The sequence below is a fragment of the Ochotona princeps genome, chromosome 2, assembly GCF_030435755.1.
Source record: "Ochotona princeps isolate mOchPri1 chromosome 2, mOchPri1.hap1, whole genome shotgun sequence".
Classification (NCBI taxonomy): Eukaryota; Metazoa; Chordata; class Mammalia; order Lagomorpha; family Ochotonidae; genus Ochotona; species Ochotona princeps.
This window is the reverse complement of record NC_080833.1, coordinates 96,862,426-96,883,803: the sequence shown is the minus strand read 5'-3', so window position 1 is coordinate 96,883,803 and position 21,378 is coordinate 96,862,426. Positions and strand designations below refer to the sequence as shown.

Here is a 21,378-nt window from a genome sequence, read left to right as displayed (position 1 = left end):
CAGCATGCTGAGGAGGAAAGGAGAATCCCATGAGCTCCATCTTGATCTCCTCTGTGGGGAGCAGGGATAGAGATGAGGGAGCCTGGGATTAAAGCAGGCCAGACCCAGGCCATCTCACAGCTCCTTGCCAGCACACACACTAAGAAAAACAAGTGGGAAACCCCCTGTAACAAACATTTAACATTGATGACAAGATCTAGGTTTTCGTAGAAACAAGCTAGAAAGAGTTCCATGAAAACTGCCCCACCCCAGGCTGGCATGATGGCTCAGCGGTTAAATCCTTGTCTTGCATCTGCTGAGATCCGATATGGTTCAGGTTTGTGTCCTGGCTGCTCCACCTCGCATTCAGCTCCCTGCTTGTGGCCTAGAAAAGCTATCGAGGATGGCCCAAAGCCTTGGGATCCTCCATCCATGTGGGAGACCTAAAAAGGCTCCTGGCTCTTGACTTTGGATCGGCGCAGCTCTGGCCATTGTGGCCACTTGGAGAGTGAATCAGTGGACAGAAGATCATTCTCTCTGTCTCTCCTCCTCTCTGTATATCTGACTTTCCTGATAAAAATAAAAATAAATCTTTACAAAAAAGATTTATTTTCATTTTTATCAGAACAGCAGATTTACAGAGAGGAGGAGAGACAAAGATTTTCCATCTGCTGGGTCACTCCCTAAATGGCTATAATGGCCAAAACTGAGCCAATCTGAAGCCAGGAACCAGGAGCCAGGAGCTTCTTCTGGGTCTCTCACACAGGTACAGGTTTCCAAGGACTTAGACCATCCTCCACTACTTTCCCAGGCTGTTAGCAGGAAGCTGGATGGGAAATGGAGCATCTGGAGCACAAACTGGTGTCCATATGGAATGCTGGCACTTGTAGGTAGAGAATTAGCAAATTAAGCCATAATGTTAGTCTGCTTATCCCTTCCTCTGTCTCTACTATTCTTGCTTTCAAACAAATAAATAAATTGTTTACAATGTAATCAGGGAGTGGGTATAGCCTAATAGTTAAGACTCCTGAATTTTTTTTTAAAGTTTTTTTTTTTTTTTTTTAATGGAAAGGCAGATATACAAAGAGGAAGATCTGTCTGATGGTTCACTCCCCAAGCGGCCGCAACAGCTGGAGCTGAGCCAATCCGAAGCCAGGAGCCTCCTCTGGGTCTCCCACGCGGGTGCAGGGTCCCTAAGTCTTGGGCCATCCTCGACTGCATTCCCAGACCACAGGCAGGGAGTTGGATGGGAAGCAGGGCTGCTAGGGTTAGAACCAGTGCCCATGGGCCCGGCAGCGTGGCCTAGTGGCTAAAGTCCTCGCCTTGAAAGCCCCGGGATCCCATATGGGCGCCGGTTCTAATCCCAGCAGCTCCACTTTCCATTCAGCTCCCTGCTTATAGCCTGGGAAAGCAGTTGAGGACGGCCCAATGCTTTGGGATCCTGCACCCACGTGGGAGACCTGGAGGAAGTTCCAGGCTCCTGGCTTTGGATTGGCGCAGCACCAGCCATTGCGCTCACTTGGGGAGTGAATCATCGGACGGAAGATCTTCCTCTCTGTTTCTCGTCTCTATATCTGACTTTGTAATAAAAATAAAATAAACCTGAAAACAAACAAACAAACAAAAGAACCAGTGCCCATATGGGATCCTGGTGCATTCATGGCGAGGACCTTAACTGCTACGCTGTCGCGCCGGGCCTGAGACTCTTGAATTTTGTATTGCAGCGCCTGGGTTGAACTTCAGCCTTCAGCTCTGTACTATGGCTTCCTAGGAATGAAAAACCTGAGAGGCTGTGGTAATGGCTCTAGTGATTGGGTTCTTGACCCCATGGAATCAAGACTGAGTTTCTGTTAGTCAGCTTCAGCTCTGACTGCTGTGGGCATTTGGGGGAGTATATCAACAAATGGAAAATCTCCTTGTCTCTTCTTGTCTGTCACTCTGCTTTCAGATGAACAGATAAATTGGCCTGATTGAATGATTTTTCCAACAATACCTCACTGCTCCAACATGAGCAAAGAGTAGATCGATGAGATGATTTATCCAGAATTAGAATTTTTCAAAGCAAGTATCTCTCAGACGGAACCAAGGTGGGATACTCTACCGGCAAGCCATGGGATACATAAAGTCATGTCAAGATGGGAGTGATACCCAGGGGCTTATGAACGGTAAGCCTTTGGCAGGGAAGACTTGAGCAAAGCTGGGACTGAAGATCTCAGACAGATTTCAGGTGCAGGATAACTTCTAGTAATGGCAGGATGGTGAGGTACAGGAAGAACAATGTCTTTAGAGACAACAAGTCAAGGAAACTGAATGACCAGACTGTTGAAGTCATCCAACATGATGACAGAGTTATGAGGGAGGAGAAGGCCATGAGTCAGTGGTTCAAATCTGGATAAACAAGTAAGGAAGAAGACAGTGTGGCTAGACAGCATGCCCTTCTAAGGATGAGAGACTGCCACAGGCGGGAACTAGAATGATGGTCAGGAGAAGCTAGGAAAGCAAGGAGAACATCAACTTCTGACGTAAAGGCCTCTGTCTGAGATGGCTGGACAGAAAGCAGTTGCTCAGAGAGCCAGTGCTCAGTTCAGGCAAGATGGGCAAAGGGGATCTTCCAGAAAGATTTTGAGGAACCAAGTGTTGGTTACTCAGTGACGCATTTTTTCATGTTGCTGTAATTTGTTGTTGTTGTTGTTGTTGTTGAGGTTGTTGTTCTAACTCATACCGGTTGTTGACCTTGTTTCACGGCTTCTCAATTATGGAAATGTTTAATGATGGAGTACTGGGGTCTACCATATCCAGATGTGGGGGTATAATGCAACATGCATCCCTGCTTCCAGATGAAAGATGGATTCCCATCAAAACTGTTGGACATGTGTAGACAATGGCAATGGGATGATGGACTGACTTTGTACCAGCAATGTTGGGGTACACTTAAATAAGAGACTAATGGAATTATATTCCTCATGAAGGATTATACCACTGTAGTAAAGAGGGGAAAATCTGTTGGGGGGTCGGAGTTTGGGGGGAAATCCCAGTCTACATAAAATTGTACCACATCATTCAAAATTAAAAAAAAAAATTTTTTGAGGACATGAAAATTACAGGCCCCAGAGCAAGGGACCTGGGGACTTAATGAAAGAATCAGAGGGCAAGGTGATTAAGCACTTGATTTCTCGGTGGTTACTAGGTTTAAACAGGGCTGCAAGATATTAGAGGGATTAATTTTGCCATCTCTGTGAGGAGGATGGGTAATCAGACCTGTTTCTGTGGTCCAGGGAAGCTGACTCAGGATACTGCAGGTCCAGACCCGTGGAGCCTAAAGGTGTCTTTCGATGGCTTCATATGTTGTAAGAGTTTGAGTCATAAAGGTTTGAAATATCACTGAAGTACACAGGAGTGTACTTATACACAGGAGTATACAAGAAGAGGAGAGGGCAGATCAAGCACATGTGGAAAGGAGTAGCATCATGGACCCCAAGAGAGGCCACACTTTGTGGTGATACCAGTTATTCCTTTTCCCAGTGGTTCTGCTCTCCTTGAATTGGAGTTGACTGATTCAAGCGCTAATAGTTTAAAGAGCTAGTGTGGGGTAAGAACCTACAACTGGAGCAAGTGTAAGGTCAGCCCCTTTGTTTCCCTACGACATTCTGAAATTCTCAACCAAATCTAGTCTCTCTATTCTGTACGTATAGTCACTCTCTGGGCCTCTCTTGTATCACTTGTTCGTCTGTTGTAATTTGTCCTTGTCTTTTTTAAAAAAATTTATTCATTTTGAACTTATTTTTATTTGCTTGAAAGGCAGAGAGAGAGAGATCTCCCAATTAAAAAATAAAATACATCTTTAAAAAAGAGCATTTTTAAAAAGATTTATTTATTTTTATTGGAAAGTCAGATATACAGAAAGGAAGAGAGACAGAGAGGAAAGGAAGATCTTCTGTCTAACGGTTCACTCCGCAAGTGGCCCCAATGGCTGGAGCTGAGCCAATCCAGAGCCAGGATCCAGGAACTTCTTCCAGGTATCCCATGTGGGTGCAGGGTCCCAAGGCTTTGGGCCATCCTCAACTGCTTTCCCAGGCCACAAGCAGGAAGCTGATTGGGAGACAGAGCTGCCGGGATTAGAACCAGCAACCATATGGGATCCTGGCGCGTTCAAGGCGAGGACTTTAGCCATCAGGCCATCATGCCAGGCCCTCTTTTTAAGTCTCTTTATTTTTGTCTGACTAGATTATTTCAGAAGTTTGGTTGGTCTATTCTGCTCTTGACACTCTCAACTGCATGATTCCACTTGTTGAAGTTTTCCACTCCAACATTTCTGTTTGGTTCTTTTTACAGCTTCTTTCTATTGAGGTTCTCCTTCACATCCTCTTATTTTCCTACATCTTTAAACTATCTGGATTGTCTTACATCTAGCTGAGTTTCCTTAGGGTCACTATTTTGAGTCCTTCTTCAGTCATTTCATAGCATTCCCTTAGATCAAGATCTATTTCTGGAGGACCACTGTGTTCTTCAAGAGGTAGCATGAGTCTTTGCTTCTTCTTGTATCCTGTGTCTTTACATTGCCATCTGCATATCTGATGCAACAGTTCCTTTTTTGATGGAATAAGCTTTCCTGGACAAGCCTTTTTTTGTTTAGATGGCATGCGGGATGTCACTTAGGCTTGAGTTATAATCTCTGAGTGATTTTTTTCATGTGGTAACCAGTGTCTAGACAACCACAGTTATCTATTCTGAAATAATTTGCATAGGTAGTTGTACGACTTTGAAGTGGATGTGAGCTTCCAAAAATGTATGTCTTTAATCCACAAAGAGTTAGATGTCAATTACTCTAGAATTCTGATGGCTGTAACCAGGTTTCCGGTGGTGTGGGACACAGAGGGAGCTGTCCCCTTGTCCTAAGAAGCAAGCCTGAGTGATGCTTGTGGCACTAATGGCTATGACCCTTGGACTAAAAATGTATATAAAACCTTCTTTAGGTCCTGCCTTGTGGGTGTAACTAATGTTGGGGCTTATAGCACCAATAACTCAAGCCCCAACCTCAGGAAATTTTAAGGAGACTTTGACTCAGTCCTTCAGGGTGAATACAGGCTATTCCTAAGGTTGCACATTGGCAAATGTGGGTCTGGAGAACTCAGTTGCGGGTAGGTTCTTCCCTAGGTCCTGGAAGCTCTGTTCCAATGACCATGAAGCATACAGTATTAATTTTCACAGTCCTGGAGCTGCTGGAAACAGTGGGGTCCTTACCCAGGTCTCACAAGATGAACGCCAGTTATTTCAGGGATTGTCTACAGGCAGTCACCACTCCAAGGCACAGGAATATAGGCAGGGCCTCTAGATCCTAGTGGTCAGTGCAAGTTACTCTAGGGGTTCTAGTACCAGCAGTGACAGTCCCAGAGTTGCAGGGTACAGCAGGGACTGTACCCAATGCAAGGGTGAGGTTGGGGTTTGTGTTCTCAGCCCCCAGTATCCCATGGTAAAACGCACTAAAGGGGCTTCCTTCCGGTCTGGTCCTCTGGGTTGAGTAAGGGCTGCTGTTGGTGATAAGCTCAAGAAACCATAGGAAACTTCCCTAGATGGCCCAGAGCAAGCAAGTATAGCTCCAGGGTTTGTGTTCAGAATGCCCATGGCTGCACAAATCGCATGGACCTGTTCTCTGCCCTGGAAAGTGCTGTGTTATCAAGGAGGGCTTCTGGTATACATATAAAAAAGCCTACTTGCTTCCTCCTAAGACAGATGGAATTTAGCAACAGCTCAAGTCTGGTGCTTTGGGGCAAAGGTAAGCAGTGTGGGTTCCTTCTTTGGAGCAAACTAGCTGCTTGAACCCAAGTCAGACCTCAAGTCAGTGAGCTGGCCATTTGCAGTAGTGTCAGGAGTCATGGCATTTTTCTGGTCACCTCCTCCTGGCAAGCAGACGCTCCCTGGCAGAGAGCTGGGGAAGGAAGGGTGGACTGCATCAGCAGGCATTGTGTTTTGTTCCTCTCTTTTCAGTTCTAGTATTTTACATATAAAACCCTTTTCTCAGCAACCTGGTGTCCCCTGGCAGAAGGGCAGCAGCAGTGGCAGGCCTTGTTTTTCTCAATCTGCTGGTTTTCAGTCTACACTGTTGGTAGCTCAGGTCACTTCCTCAATCTTGTGCAAATGTACTTCTGACAACTTTTCCTGTGTGAGACGGATATATACCCTCTCTATTCAGTCGTGTTCATCTCCCACAGCTATGAATCCTGCTGTCTTTTGATATCTGGATAAATGCATCTTTGGATGCTTCGGGTAATGGTCCTTCCAGCTGGACTGAACTCCAGGAAACTGCCTACCAGGAAATACATCATCAGCCAATCTCCTGGTGTACTTCTCCAGGCCTGAAAGGTAGATTAGCCAGGGTATCCACCCACAATGTCACCCTTTGTGTTGTAAACAGAATTCAAGGTCTGGCAAAGATAACAGGAAAAAAAATCTTCTCTAAAATGGATAGAATGCTTCTGTGAACTTTGGTCACTTTTCCCCCCATGTCATTCTCCCCTAAACCCGATGATGAGTTGGGCATTGTTCCCTAACAAAAAACCAAAAAGCTAAGTAACTGGCTGTAGAATACACAAAGCTAGGAAGTCACAGGTTGTCTGCTCCTTAAATGCCCATGCCTTTCCTATTATGACATATTAATCTCACAGATAGGGAAATCCTGATCACATGAACCAAAATCATATGGACCAAAAATATTCCTGTCCTAGTTTGAATTCTGAGTGAAGAATAAACATATTAGGGGCTGTCAGCAGTAGTGTAGCAGGCTAGTCCTTCACCTTGTAGCGCCAGCATCCATATGGACACCTGTTCATGTCCTGGCTGCTCCACTTCTGCTTATGGCCTGGGAAAGCAGCAGAGGGTGGACCAAGTCTTTGGGATCCAGCATCCATAATGGAGACTCAGAGGAAGCTTCTAGCCCCAGGTTAAGATTAGCTCAGCTCTAGCCCTTGCAGCTATTTGGGGACTAACCGAGCAGATGAAAGACTTTTCTTTCTGTAAAAATCTTCCTTTCAAATAAAAATAATTTTTTTTAATAAGCATCTTCTTAGAAGAGGTAAAGTTGTTGTTGTTGTTTCCCAACATTGAATGGGAAATAGGAAGTAGATAAAATGAGCCTGGAAAATAGGCAGGAATTTGAAGGCATGGAGCTGATTTTATTTTCCACCTGAAGGCAGGTTTTCTCCTAACTCTTTATCACTAATTCCTTAAATACCAGGTGTCTAATCCCATCCTGATACTTTGTCTCTGCAAAGGTTGATTAGCAGGGTAAATGAGCTTGACCCAATTTTCTTAGCTCCTCTGAAACATATGTTGAAGTGAGTACACTGAGGCTAGGATGCAGCATTGAGGAAACATTTCACCTTCCAGCAGTCTAACCTGATAATTGAAATGGGGATCCAAGACTACTGATAGCTATAATTCAAGCTTTTTAAAAAAGATTTATTTATTGTTATTCGAAAGGCAGATTTTTTATTCCCGTGACTTTTTTTTTTTAAAGATTTATTCATTTTATTAGAGTCAGATATACACAGAGGAGGAGAGACAGAGAGGAAGATCTTCCATCCGATGCTTCACTCCCCAAGTGAGCCGCAACGGGCCGATGCGCGCCGATCCAAAGCCGGGAACCAGGAACCTCTTCCGGGTCTCCCACATGGGTGCAGGGTCCCAATGCTTTGGGCCGTCCTCAACTGCTTTCCCAGGCCACAAGCAGGGAGCTGGATGGGAAGTGGAGCATCCGGGATTAGAACCGGCGCCCATATGGGATCCTGGGGCTTTCAAGGCGAGGACTTTAGCTGCTAGGCCACGCCGCCGGGCCCTATTCCCGTGACTTTTTAAAATTCATTTTTTTCTAAAATCACTGGTGCAAAACTTCCATAAACTAAAATTCATTTAATTTAAGAGTAAACTCCAATAAATTCTGATGTATGTTTCATCTTTATTTTTTTTAATAATCTTACATAGTTGATTAGGATACAAAGGGTCAAGGGCTACAGGAAAGTGGGTAAGACCATTGCTTCCATACCAATATCATTATTTTTTTTTTCTGTATCTGGGGTCAGGGGAGAAAGAGAGAAGCCCCATCCAGCCTCCCACCCATCCCAGATCCCCGATGTGGGGCATGCTCCGAGGGTCCTGCTCAAGCAGTTTTGATAGCTCAACTATTTTGAGTTGCTCCCTGTTTCAAGTACAATGAAATCTCTTCAGAATCCACTGGCTGACGTAGTCTCTTCATGACTGGGGTTCTGAGATCAGCAGTTCAGTTGGACGGATCTCCAAAGAAACTTCGTCTGCGGTGATCCCAGACCTGATTCTTTTTTTTTTTTTTTTTTTTAAGATTTATTTATTGATTTTTACAAAGTCAGATATACAGAGAGGAGGAGACAGAGAGGAAGATCTCGCGTCCGATGATTCACTCCCAAAGTGAGCACAATGGCCAGTGCTGCGCCAATCCAAAGCCAGGAGCCAGGAACCTCTTCCAGGTCTCCCACGTGGGTGCAGGGTCCCAAGGCTTTGGGCCGTCCTAGACTGCTTTCCCAGGCCACAAGCAGGGAGTTGGATGGGAAGTGGAGCTTCCGGGATTAGAACCGGTGCCCATATGGGATCCCGGCGCGTTCAAGGCAAGGACTTAAGCCACTAGGCCATGTCGTCGGGCCCAAGACCTGATTCTTGAGTGTGCTTGCCAGTACAGGGTCTGGCACAGTCTGTCGCCCCAATCAGCTTATACACATGCTGGTGGCTGCAACTGCTGGGTCAATTCTGTTTCCAGCCCTGTCTTCCACATGAAACAATGGTTGTTGCAGTTCAGCCCAATCCTACCCACTTTACATTTGGCCCTCATGCAAACCAGTGGGAGCTGCAGCCTAGTTGGGACGACTCCCCAAAACCCCACCAGTCAGCCCCCTACCTTGGTTTCCATGCTTGCCAGTATATACTGCAGACTTGTTGAACTTATCTGGACAATAAGATGCTGAACTCTATGCTTGGTATATGCCTGCAAGAAAAGAATCTCATGTGAACTTGAACTGTGGTAATGCAACAAGGTGGAGGAATCCACCGTGGGGGGAGGGTTTGGGGAGGGGTGGGGGGAATCCCAGTGCCTATAAAACTGTGTCACATAATGCAATGTAATTAATAAAAAAAGAAGAAGAAGAACATGTGTGACACAGCACATCCCAAGAGTGAGCAAGCTCCCTTGTGGCCAGAAGATAGCACCAGCAGGGTCCTTGTACTGAGAAGTCCCTTATCTGTCCCAGCCACCTTTGGGTGTCACAGGGGCGGAGGTTCTGAGTGAAGTCAGGCTGAGTCTTCCCCACACACTTCAGAAAATGTTTATTGATTTAACATAAGGTGACTTTCCACACGTTAGCATGTACCATTCTAGTGACATCATTGAAACTTGATGTCTTCAGGCTATCTTAATGGTACTTTTTATGCAGAAAAGATGGTAAGGAAACTTTTTTGAAAGGCAGTTTGGCACTATTTGTGTCAAGAACTCAAGTCCCACTTCTGGTCATCTTCTCTAAAGAAATAAAAGGGCTAAGTTATATGCACAAGTATGTTCATTGTGGTGTGTACAATTTTAAAAAATGGGTCACAAAATGTTGAATGATATGGGGATGAAACCATAGTATATTCATACAGGAGGAAGTTGTTCAACTATTAAGAATGACACTTTGGGGCCCAGAGCAGTAGACTAGCAGCCAAAGATCTCAGCTTGCACTCATGGGGATCCCATATGGGTGCCAATTCTAATCCCAGTGGTCCTGCTTCCCATCCAGCTCCCTGCTTGTGGCCTAGGAAGGCAGTTAGTGACAGCCCAAAGACTTGAGACCCTGCACCTGCATGGGAGACCCAGAGGAAGCTTTGGGCTCCAGGCTTCGGATCAGCGTACCTCTGGCCATTGTGGCTGCTTGGAGAGTAGATCAGTGGACAGAGGATCTCCCTTTCCTCTCTGTCTCTCCTACTCTCTGTATATCTGCCTTTCCAATAAAAATAAATACATCTTTTTTTTTTAAGATTTATTTATTTTATTACAAAGATATACAGAGAGGAGAAGAGACAGAGGGGAAGATCTTCCGTCCGATGATTCACTCCCCAAGTGACCTCAACGGCCAGTGCTGCGCCGATCCGAAGCCAGGAACCAGGAACCTCTTCCAGGTCTCCCACACGGGTGCAGGGTCCCAAAGCTTTGGGCCGTCCTCAACTGCTTTCCCAGGCAACAAGCAGGGAGTTGGATGGGAAGTGGAGCTGCCGGGATTAGAACTGGCACCCATATGGGATCCCGGTGTGTTCAAGGTGAGGACTTTTAGCCACTAGGCCACGCCGCCGGACCCAAAAATAAATACATCTTAAAAAAAAAAAAATGACACTGGGGGCCTGGTACAATAGACTATTGGCTAAACTCCTCACCTTGCATGCGCTGAAATTCCATGAGTGCCAGTTCGTGTCCAGGATGCTCTAATTCCCACCCAAGCTTCCTGCTTGTGGCCTGGGAAGGCAGCTGATGACGGCCCAAAGCCTTGGAACCCTGCACCTGCATGGGACACCCAGGAGAAACTCCTGGCTCCTGATCAGTTCAGTTCCAGCCATTGTGGCTGCTTGGGGAGTAAGCCAGCAAATAGAAGACCTTTCTCTCTGTCTCTATTTCTGTAAATCTGACTTTCCAAATAAATTAATAAATCTTAAAAAAAAGACACTGTGGGGGTGAGGAGTGATGCGATATTGTGACATAGCAGCTCCCCTATCGGCATTGTTTCATTTTGGATTCAGCTCCCTGTAAATGGCCTGGGAAAAACAGAGCAAGATGGCCCAAGCATTTGGGCCCCTGTCGGAAACCTGGCAAGTTTCTAGCTCCTGACTTTGCTTTGGCCCAGTGCTGGTTACTGCAGCCATCTGAGGAGTGAACTGGTAGATGCAAGATCTCCCTCCCTCCGTTTCTGTAACTCTTTCAAGATAAAATAATCTTTTTTTTTTAATGACATTTGGGGGCAAGCATTTAGGGTATCATTTAAGATGCAATTGGCTTCAAGTCTTGGCCCTGCACCCAAATGGAGCTCTCTGCTGGTGTGCACTCTAGACAGCAGGCAATGGTTCAAGTTCTCAGGTCCGTGCCATTTACATGGGAGACCAGGATCAAGTTCTAGCTCTTGCCTTCAGACTGTCCAGTCCCAGCTGTGAAATATAGGGGCTCTTTGTCTATGCCCAACTGAATTTCAAATAAAGTTTAAAAATTTTCAAAAGACATTTTTAAGATTTAATGACATAAAATGATTCAGATATTAAGAAAAGTTCAAGCTATAAATTATCCAGATTTTGAAAACATATATATGACATATTGTCATTACAGAAAGACTAAAAGCATAGCAACTGATGTACATGAGAGAAATAAAATATATTTTTGCTTACATTTATATATATTCCCAAAGCTTCTTATTTCATATAAAGAACATTAAAAATTTAAAACAAGGTAAGACACACAATTTTGAAACCCATCATGTGGCACATACCAAACCAGAATTTTACTGTTATTGACGCGCCATAGCAATGATGAGCAGGTATCTCATCCCTGTTTAATACCTGTGAGCCCAAGGCTCCACCAAGCAATTTGCAGAGGGTGCCCTGGATTCAAGCACAGCCAGGGGCCAGGTTTCCTGCTGTACTGCATGCCTCCTGTACCACCGTTCCTGGTGGGCCCTCAGGAGGCTCACGGTGAAGGTCACTGATAAAACAGCTTGTCCAAAAGCAAGCCCTTATTTTGCCTCCTAAACTCTTCACTGCTCCCTCCAAAAGTAACAACTTCCTTCCCCGGGCTAGGAAACTGAGCCTTCTGCAGGCTAAGATGGGCGGTTTCATTCTGAAGCAGTTTTATCCACCTGCCCAGCTCCATGGATCTGTGGCCTTTCTTAAAGCCCACTTTCTCATCCTGCTTACTGGCTTGGCACTTTGTCAGGTTGGGAACAGAAGGACAGGGCAGCACTGCACATCCCATCCCTTCCAGCCAGCTGGTTCCGTGGTCTCTTCCCTGGATACTAAAACAAACAGGCTGTGTGCTCTGGCTCCTTCCTCAAACCAAGGGGGTGGGGGGAGCAACAAACATCCCAGCTATGTGAACAATCAGAGCAATATCTGGCAGCACATTTGATCTTTTGTAACTATTTCAGCCAAATAATCAGGGCCTCCACATAACTGGGAGTCCTGTCACGGCTGTCATACCCTAGGCCTTAATGGTCACATGGATTCCCGGTACTGCTGCCTTGAGTGCTGCCCAGCCTCCCCGCCCCCCAACTGGCTCTGTTCCAGAAGGTTCCCCCAGCTCACTAATTGCACAGCCTGATGCGGGAGACAGGGGTGGAATTTTTCACCCCTGTTCCAAGCAAGCTCTCTTCATGGCTTCCTGTTCCCTCCCAGAGGCAGAGGCAGGAAGTGACTTGGATGGGGTCACAGCAAGTTCGGAACACAGGAGAGGAACCTGCTGCTGGAGCCACCGCTTTAGCCTCTAGCACCACAGTTCATGATTAATGATTATCCTCCAGCACCACAGTTCTCAATTAAAAACTAGAGCTCCTCCTTCACTGAAGGAGGAGGGTGAGGGGGCATGCTATGTGCCACCGAGCACACAAAAGAACAGTGGGAATGATGTGCTCCTTTTAAATTCAGATTCATCTCTTCCTGTACCCACGCAAGAAGATTGCATGTTCGCAAAAGCCTGAGCAATACTGGGTTAAACAGATTAAGTTACTGAAGACCTCTAAGAACCTTTAACATGCTGTGCACACACCAAAGAGTTTACAATGAAAAGCTTTTTATAAACAGTCATCGGCACAACTAGGGATCCCATAGGTGCCAAGATTCCAATAAACAAGCTCAAGTTCTGGGGATTACTGCTCCAGGGCAAACCCATAAGGATCCAGTAAAGATACATGGACAAGCCCCAAATAAACTCCACTGTCTTTGAAACTGCAGTGTGGGATCGAAGAGCGCTGTTATGCTGTACTCTCCTGTGTATGTTTCTGTAAGAGCTGGTGGTATTTTTCCACTTGCTGGTCAAAACTCCTGGAAGAGAACTCTGTCCGGAAAAAGTTCACTGGAGTCAGGAGATACTTCAGAGCCAGTCCCTTGAACTTGGCAGCTAGAAGAGGGGCAGCCTTGCTATGACACAGGGGAGAGTCATGGCCCACCCAAGTGCTGAGGTTTCCTGAGGTTTCTGGGCTACAGTCTCCCCTGGGTACCAGGGGCCTTAAACTGATTTCCTCCCTGGTGTCTGGAGAGATGAACTCCTCATCCACAGCCCTTAACTGCACAGAACATCCCACAGGGGCAGTCAACTCTGTCACCACTTTCTGGGACGCAGAGAGAGGGACTGACCCATCCCATTCATTGCTGCAGACGTCTGCAAACAACTGCTTCTGGACTAGCAAAGGAGCATGGGAAGGCTGCTTTTCAAGGTCCCCAGGCCAAGGAGAAAGGTTGTCTTTCTTGATTTTCTTCGGGTCTCTGTTAGCTTGAGATGGATCAGCATCTTCCTCAGGGGATTCAAACACAACACCCTGGGTCCTCGGCCTCTTCAGCCTCCTTTCCCACAGCCAGAGGAATCTGGACTTTCTAGAAGAGGAACACATGTACTGCTGCACAGAGTCTGGGATCAGAGGCAAGGAGAGCCTGGGGCTCAGGCTGTCCTGAAAGTAGTTGCCCCAGGGCTGGTGCCTGATGATGGGGACCACCTGGCATGGCCTCAGGGCTGAGACAAAGGCATGAAGCTCAGAGTAGGATGAATGGTCAGAGTAAGGGACAGTGTGGATATTGGGGTGGGAGGTGGGGATTCTCCGGCTGGTGGGAAGGATAGCAATGGTAGGGTGGATCTGGTTCCAACGCAGCATGGCGGAATGGCAAATCTCTGTGTGGTCCACGGCGTGGATGCGGCCCGCCTTCTCCTCCACTGTGAACACATCTGCCAGGCCCAGCATCTGCACCAGCTCCAGGCGCTGAGGACTCAACACTACCCAGGTCCGCAACTCCAGGGCCAGATGCTCCAGCAGGGATTCCTTTCCCAGGCGATAGAGTCCTGAATTGTGTGAATGGGGTTAGGGGAAGTAAGAGGAGAAAGCTATTGGGGAATCCTAAGACATCAACCAAGTACATAATAAAGATATACAGAATTCATGGGACCACCAGTAAGAGGTGGCATGTGAACTGAGAAACAAGGAGAATGGGGAGGAAGGAGACACACAGAATCCACCTAATCATTAGGTTTAAATAAGAAAGCATCCACCGGGCTCGGCAGTGTGGCCTAGTGGCTAAGGTCCTCGCCTTGATCCCATATGGCCGCTAGTTCTAATCCCGGCAGCTCCACTTCCTCTCTATCTCTCCTCCTCTCAGTATATCTGACTTTGTAATAAAAATAAATCTTTAAAAAAAAAAAAAAAAAAAAAAAGCATCCACCAAGCGTTAAGCCCATGAAAAGTAACAAACCAACCAAAAGAGATCTGGGCTACAAGGAGACCCAGAAGCCATGCAGTACAGGGCAATGCTGGAGACAGGCAGACAGCCCTAGGAAAGCACAGACAGAGTATTGACCGACTAACGGAGTTAGAGACTTTCCTGACTCAAACTCCAACCACAGGGAAAAACCACAGGATCTGTTCCTTTGAAATGTCAAAAACACTCTACCAGCTCTACGTTCAGACCAGAGATGGTCTCCACAACGAACTGATGAACTTATCTGGACAATATGATGCTGGACTTTATGCCTGGTAGATGCTTCCAATGAAAGAATCTCAGCTGAATTTGAAATGTGGTAATGCAACAGGGTGGAGGAGTCCACCATGGGGGAGGGCTGGGGGGTTTGGGAGGGGTGGGGGGAATCCCACTGCCTGTTAAACTGTGTCACATAATGCAATGTAACCAATTAAAAAATAGTATAAATTAAAAAAAAAAAAAAAACACAGGATCTGTGGTCTGACTGTGTAGTCCTTGGTTGCTGAAGCCGGCGCAGGGATGGCGTGCCCAGATGTACATGGGGGACATGACAATCACTTCATTGAGGCCTACAGAGGATATACAGAGGGCAGAACAAATTGGACAGCTCTCCTAGACAAGCTTCAACATCAAGCGTCTGGGCAAGTGGAGGGTGTAAAGTGGACTATGTCAGCCAATAGACATCAGAAGGATTTCTTCAACCTCAGAAAATGAACTCAACAGCCTCTCAGAACTATCCAAACCCACTTCAGCAGTACTCTCGGAATCTGCTCCACATCCGGGACCCTGGGATCACATTGAGTGGCCATCCCACATCCCCAGCACTGATGCGGTTAGGCTGCTGGGAGCCGCTCTTTCCCCTTCTTTCTCCACTTCCCCCAGATATAGGAAGAAGAAAAAGAAAATTGGAAACAATGGTCTCATCCACTTTCTCCTATTCCTCAACCCTTCCCACTGTATCAGTGGTCCACATGGGCATGCATGCTTTTCAACTATGTAAACATCATCAAAAAGAAAACAAAATACCTCTAAAATTTTAAAAAATTAAAAAAAGAATCCTTGCAAAGAAAAAAGATAAAAAACTGACAAAAATAGCACTAGAGAGTTAGGTAGGGAACACCTGTTAGATGGCCTTGTGTATACTGCTGAAAACCTTTCATTTAACTCTGGAAGAGAAGGAGAGGAGTTGCTGAAGTCTGAAAAGAAAAATGGCTAATTCTAATCCCAGGAATCACATGATCAGAGCAGGGCTTTAGAAAAAAGCATAGCAGCAATGCTGTTCAAATGAGAGCAAGCTGAAAGCAGAAGTTCCAGTCTGAAGGTCCCAACAGCAGTTACACAGAAATGGAGATGTGAACTTGGGTAACAGTTACAGTAACAGATACGGGAGCTATTAATAGTCGGTTCTCATATCTTTATTGAGCGCCTATTTCTAATCCACAGCCATATGTGAACTCTTTAAAGGAACATGTTTCTCTTACCTGTTTGTCTTTAAATTTGTAATTATTCCAAAAGCAGTGAGATAGAAGAACTCTCATGTGCTGGTTCAGTCCTAAGTGCCAGCGATGGCTCTGATGCTGGGCCAGGCTGCAGCCAGGAGTTAAGAACTTAAAGCTGTTGTCTCACATGCCAATGACTCAACAATTTGAGCAACCCCCTGGCACCTCCCAGTGTGGGCATTAGCAGGATACTGCGGATGTAGTCAGCAGCAGAGATAGGACGGGAATCCGGGTGCTCCAATAAGGAATGCACGTATCCAGATTAGTATCTTAATTGCTTGGCCAAACACCTGCGCTGTAGTTCTTCTTAATCTACATTGTTCTTGATTATGATTCAAAATCTTACCCTTTGGGTACAACTATAGCCAATTTCATTTTCTCCACTATACATATACATTTTATTTCCCTTTCTAGGTCCTGCCCTACTATTCTGTAAACTCTCAAAACCTGAGCAATATTTTACTCATGTTTATATCTCCACTGTCTATTGGATAGTTGGCCCAACGTAGAGATTTTTATACTATTTAGTATACTAATCATGCATTACCACAGCACCCTCCTAGCCAGCTCTGCCTCTGGGAAATTTTTGCTTTGAAAACCATAACTGGTATTTCCTCATGAACAGTTAAGCAATCTAACATTTCTCAATTGCTTAGTTGCCCAGGGAAGTATATCACCTTGTCACTACCTTTTATTTAATCTCACTTTGAAACTCCTTTTAGAATTTGGACATGTCATTTTTTTTAAAACATTCATTATTTTTATTGGAAAGGCGGCTATACAGAGAGGAGAGACAGAGAGGAAGATCTTCCATCCAATGATTCACCCCTCAAGTGACCACAACGGCCAGTGCTGCGCCGATCTGAAGCCAGGACCCCGGGGCCTCTTCCAGGTCTCCCACATGGGTGCAGGGCCCAAAGCTTTGGGCCGTCCTCCACTGCTTTCCCAGGCCACAAGCAGGGAGCTGGATGGCAAGCGGAGCTGCCAGGAATAGAACCGGCACCCATATGGGATCCTGGTGTGTTCAAGGCAAGGACTTTAGTTGCCAGGCTACTGCACCGGGCCCCGACATGTGCATTATAAAACATTCACAATGGTGCCAAACCTTTTCCCTCTTGTGTATCAATTAGAAAAGATATCAGAACTACATGCCACAAATTTTTTTTTTAAATTTTCATTGTATTTGAAAGGCAGAGGAACAGAGAGAGACAGACATGGATCTTCCATTCACTGGTTAATTTCTCAAATGTCCACAACAGCCAGGGTTGGACAGCCCAAAGGCAGGAGCCAATAATTCTTTCTGGGTCTCCATGCGGACGGCAGGGACCCAGGTACTTGAGCCATCACTCATTGTCTCCCAGGCTGTATATCTGCAGGAAGCTGGATTAGAAATGCAATTAGGACTTGAACTTAGACAAGTTCAAGTCGGTGTCCAAAGCAGTGTCTTAGGGCTTGACTGCTGCACCCGTGTTGTTGCTGTTGTTACTGTCTTTTAAGACATTTTTATTTGAAAGGCAGAGTTATATGGGGGATAAGGAGAGACAGAGATATTTATTATACTTTTCTAGAAACAAACTCGGGGGCGGGGTGATGGGGGCACACTGAGGTAGAGCAGATGCCTGTGATGCCAGCAGCCCATAGAAGTGCCAGTTCAAGTCCCAGCTGCTCCACTTTTGATCTAACTCCATGCTAATACACCTGGGAAGAGCAGGAAAAGATGTTCCAAGTACTTGCACCCCTGCCATCCATATGGGAGACCCAGAAGAAATTCTGGGCTCTTGATTTCAGTCTTAGCCCAGCTCTAGCCATTGAGGTCATTTGGGGAGCGAACCAGCAGATTGACAGATTGACAGTAAGATTGACAGATCTCTCTTACTTGCTCTCTCTATAACTATCTAAATAAACAAAATAAATCTTTTAAAAAAGTGATTTTTCACAAACTTTCTCAAAGGCAACTCTGAAAAAGAGTTCCAAAAATGTTTTGTTATCATTGTAGAATCACTAGGACAAACATGCTTCTTCAATGTCTCTATTTTAAAGTACAATGTCCAAACAACAATGTTCGAATAATTTTCAATCATATAACAGAATATTTTAAAAAGATTTATTTATTTTAATTGGAAAGGCAGATATACAGAGAGGAGGAGAGAGAGAGAGGAAGATCTTCCAACTGATGGTTCACTCCCCAAGTGATTGCAACAGCTGGAGCTGAGAAAATCCGAAACCAGGAGCCAGAAGCTCTCCCAGGTCTCTCACATGGATGCAGGATCCCAAGGTTTTGGGCCATCCTCAACTGCTTTCCCAGGCCACACGCAGGGAGCTGGATGGGAAGTGGAGCTGCTGGGATTAGAACCGGCACCCTAATGGGATCCTGGCGTGTGGAAGGCGAGGACTTTAACTACTACGCTATCGTGTCGGACCCATATAACAGAATTTTTAAAAGATTCATTCATTCATTTGTTTGAAAGGTAAAGTAAAGGAGACAGAGACATACAGACAAATCTTCCATTCAGTGATTCATTCCCCACATGGCTGTAATGGCTAAAACTGGGCCAGGCCAAAGCCAGGAGACAGGAATGTCAACTGGTTCTCTGATAGGTTCCAGAGCCCTAGTTACTTGAGCCATCTTTTGCTGTTTTCCCATGCACGCTAGCAGGAAGCTAAACTGAAAGCAGAGCAATCAGGACTCAAACCGGCAGTCTGACACAGGATGCCAGCATCACAATCGGCATCTGCACCTACCACTCCCTGACGGTAGCCCCAACAAGTATTTCCTGAAGGCCTCTGGATCAGGCATCAATTAGGCATTCAGGATATAAATCTTCAATAAAACAAAGAGCCCCCTGGGTCCTGATTCTTTCTGCTAACGCAGACCCTGATTGTAATGAGGATGACTCAGGTAATTATATTCTTGGGTCTGCTGCAATGGCTCAATTGGCTAATCCTCCTCCCTGCAAACGTTGGGATCCCAAATGGGCACCAGTTCCTGTCCCAGCTGTTCCATTTCCCATCCAGCTCCCTGCCAGTGGCCTGGGAAAGCTCTCAAGGATGGCCTAAAGCCTTGAGACCCTGCACTCATGTGGCAAAATCAAAAGAAGCTCCTGGCTCCCGGTTTAGATTGGCTCAGCTCTGGCCATTGTAGCCATCTGGGAAGTGAACCAATGGATGGAATATCTTTCTCTCAGTGACTCTGCTTCTCTCTGTAAATCTACCTTTCCAATAACAATAAGCAGATTGGAAAAGAAAAATAGGTTCCTGTCATTCACATGGGACACATAGCTCAGGCTCCCGGTTGCTGGCCTTGACCCAGTCAGCTGTCGTGGGCACCTGAGGAGTGATCCATCTCCCTCTCCCTCTCAAATAAATGAAAAAAAAAAAAATCCTTCCACAGCTCTGTGTTGAGTTCAGGATTAGCAGAGCTCCAGGGTGCTTGCCACCCCCCCTTACTGCTCCTCTAGTCCCCAAAAGCCTGTGTGTGCATACACATAACTTCTCCCCACTTCTATCCATATTCTCAAAGCATTTACTTCTGTGTGTGGGGGGGTATTTACTGCACATCCAGAGTAGTGAAGGACAGATAATAGGTAGCAGGCAATAGCATAATAATAAATGCACAGAGAATATTGGGAGGTGAAAAGTGATATAGAAATAGTAAAAGTTAAATTGGTATAGAGGACCAGGAACTGGGAATGCATTTTTTTTTTAAGGATTTATTTTATTTTTATTAGAAAGTCAGATATATAGAGAGGAGGAGAGACAGAGAGGAAGAGCAATGGCTGGTACTGAGCCAATCTGAAGTCAAGAGCCTCCTCCAGGTCTCCCACAGGGGTGCGGGGTCCCAAGGCCCTCTGTCATCCTTCACTGCCCTCCCAGTCTACAAGCAGGGAGCTGAATGGGAAGCAAGGCTGCCAGGACTAGAACTGATGCCCATAGGGGATCCTGGCACGTGCGAGGTAAGGACAGGCAGGCTACCATGCTGGGCCCTGGGAATGGCCAGGGTAACCTGTCATGGAGGAAGCAAGAGCTGGTACAGACTTGAAAGATGCAAGAACCTCCAAAGAACATAGCTGTGGCTGAGCAAAGGGAAGGAATTCACTCACCAATCTTTATCATATGTTGAGGATGCTGTCGAATGAGCTGGACAATCTGCCGGGCAGCTTCTTGTCGCGTAGGAAGAACCAGGGCTGGGTTGCAGTTGGTGTTGTCTAAGTATAAAACGTGGATCTCTTTCCCCCGTGTCAGAGCTGGCTCCTTCAGCATAGACGGTGTAAAGCGAAAATCGCCTAGAAGAATGGATATATGGGACAGAGGGCAGATACAAGATGGGAAGAGCCTCTTCTGCTGCATCCACAGATGGGTGTTTTCTCACTATTCTGTATCATATGGAACACAGTTTCTTTGCAGGAGCATCTACATTCTACCCCTGCTTTTTATTTACAAACTCTTCACAAGGTTTGGATCATTATAACAGTGGCATTAGAGTCAGCACTGTGGCATAGCACACTAAGCCTCTGTTAGCATCCCATATGGGCAGCTCTTCTTACCATCCAGCTCTCTGCTTATGGCCTGGGAAGGCAGAGAGGATAACCCAAGTGCTTGGGCTCTGAATTCATGTGGGAGACCTGGAAGAAACTCCTGGCTCCTGGCTTTGGATCAGCTCAGCTCTGGCCCTTGTGGCCATTTGGGGAGTGAACTGGTAGATAGAAGCTCTGTCCCTTCTCTCTTAGTAACTTTACCTTTCCAGTAAAAATAAATACATTTTTAAAATTTATTTTTTAAAAGATTTATTTATTTTTATTGCAGAGTCAGATATATATATATACGCAGAGAAGAGGAGAGACAGAGGAAGATCTTCCATCCAATGATTCACTCCTCAAGTGACCGCAATGGCCAGTGCTGTGCCGATCTGAAGCCAGGAGCCAGGAACTTCCTCAAGGTCTCCCAGGCGGGTGCAGGGTCCCAAGGCTTTGGGCCGTCCTCGACTGCTTTCCCAGGTCACAAACAGGGAGCTGGATGGGAAGTGGAACTGATGGGATTAGAGCCGGCACCCATATGGCCTCCAGGCCACGGTGCCGGGCCCATTTTTTTTTTAACAGTGGAATCAGGTGTGAAGGTGATAACCCTAAAGGTGTCCAGATTGCTAGTCTGTGTGCAGGTTGCTCAAGAAAAGTAATCCCCAGGCTGGGAGGAAGGGCAGGGACCCCGGGGAGGCCCACCTGTGTAGAGGATGGTTCCAAAATATCCTTCAAAGAGAAACATGACTGCTCCAGGGCAGTGATTGGCATCCAGGAGGGTCACGGTCATGGTCTCTCGGCCAATCTCATCAAGCGGCAACACATGGCTCTCACCCACCTCCAGGGCATGAATCCACTCCTTGGACACCTGGAGAGATGGCAGGTCACACAAGTGA

General features: G+C 46.1%; 1 protein-coding gene across 2 annotated transcripts in view; it reads right to left on the bottom strand.

The window, feature by feature from the left end:
* The window catches only part of DCLRE1B (DNA cross-link repair 1B), a 145,116-nt gene that overhangs the window by 122,802 nt on the left and 936 nt on the right, over nt 1-21,378 (bottom strand). Inside the window, exons 2-4 of one of the 2 annotated variants that reach the window (XR_009244900.1) lie at nt 21,185-21,350; nt 20,069-20,251; nt 12,769-14,056 (exon numbers count right to left, since the gene is read on the bottom strand). Coding sequence is in view for 1 of the 2 variants with exons in the window: in XM_058660080.1 (XP_058516063.1) it covers nt 12,978-14,056; nt 20,069-20,251; nt 21,185-21,350 (1,428 nt within the window). In the remaining variant the exon portion in view is untranslated. Of the gene's footprint in view, nt 1-11,488; nt 14,057-20,068; nt 20,252-21,184; nt 21,351-21,378 lie in introns of those variants that run through there. The other variant, XM_058660080.1, reaches the window with a different exon arrangement.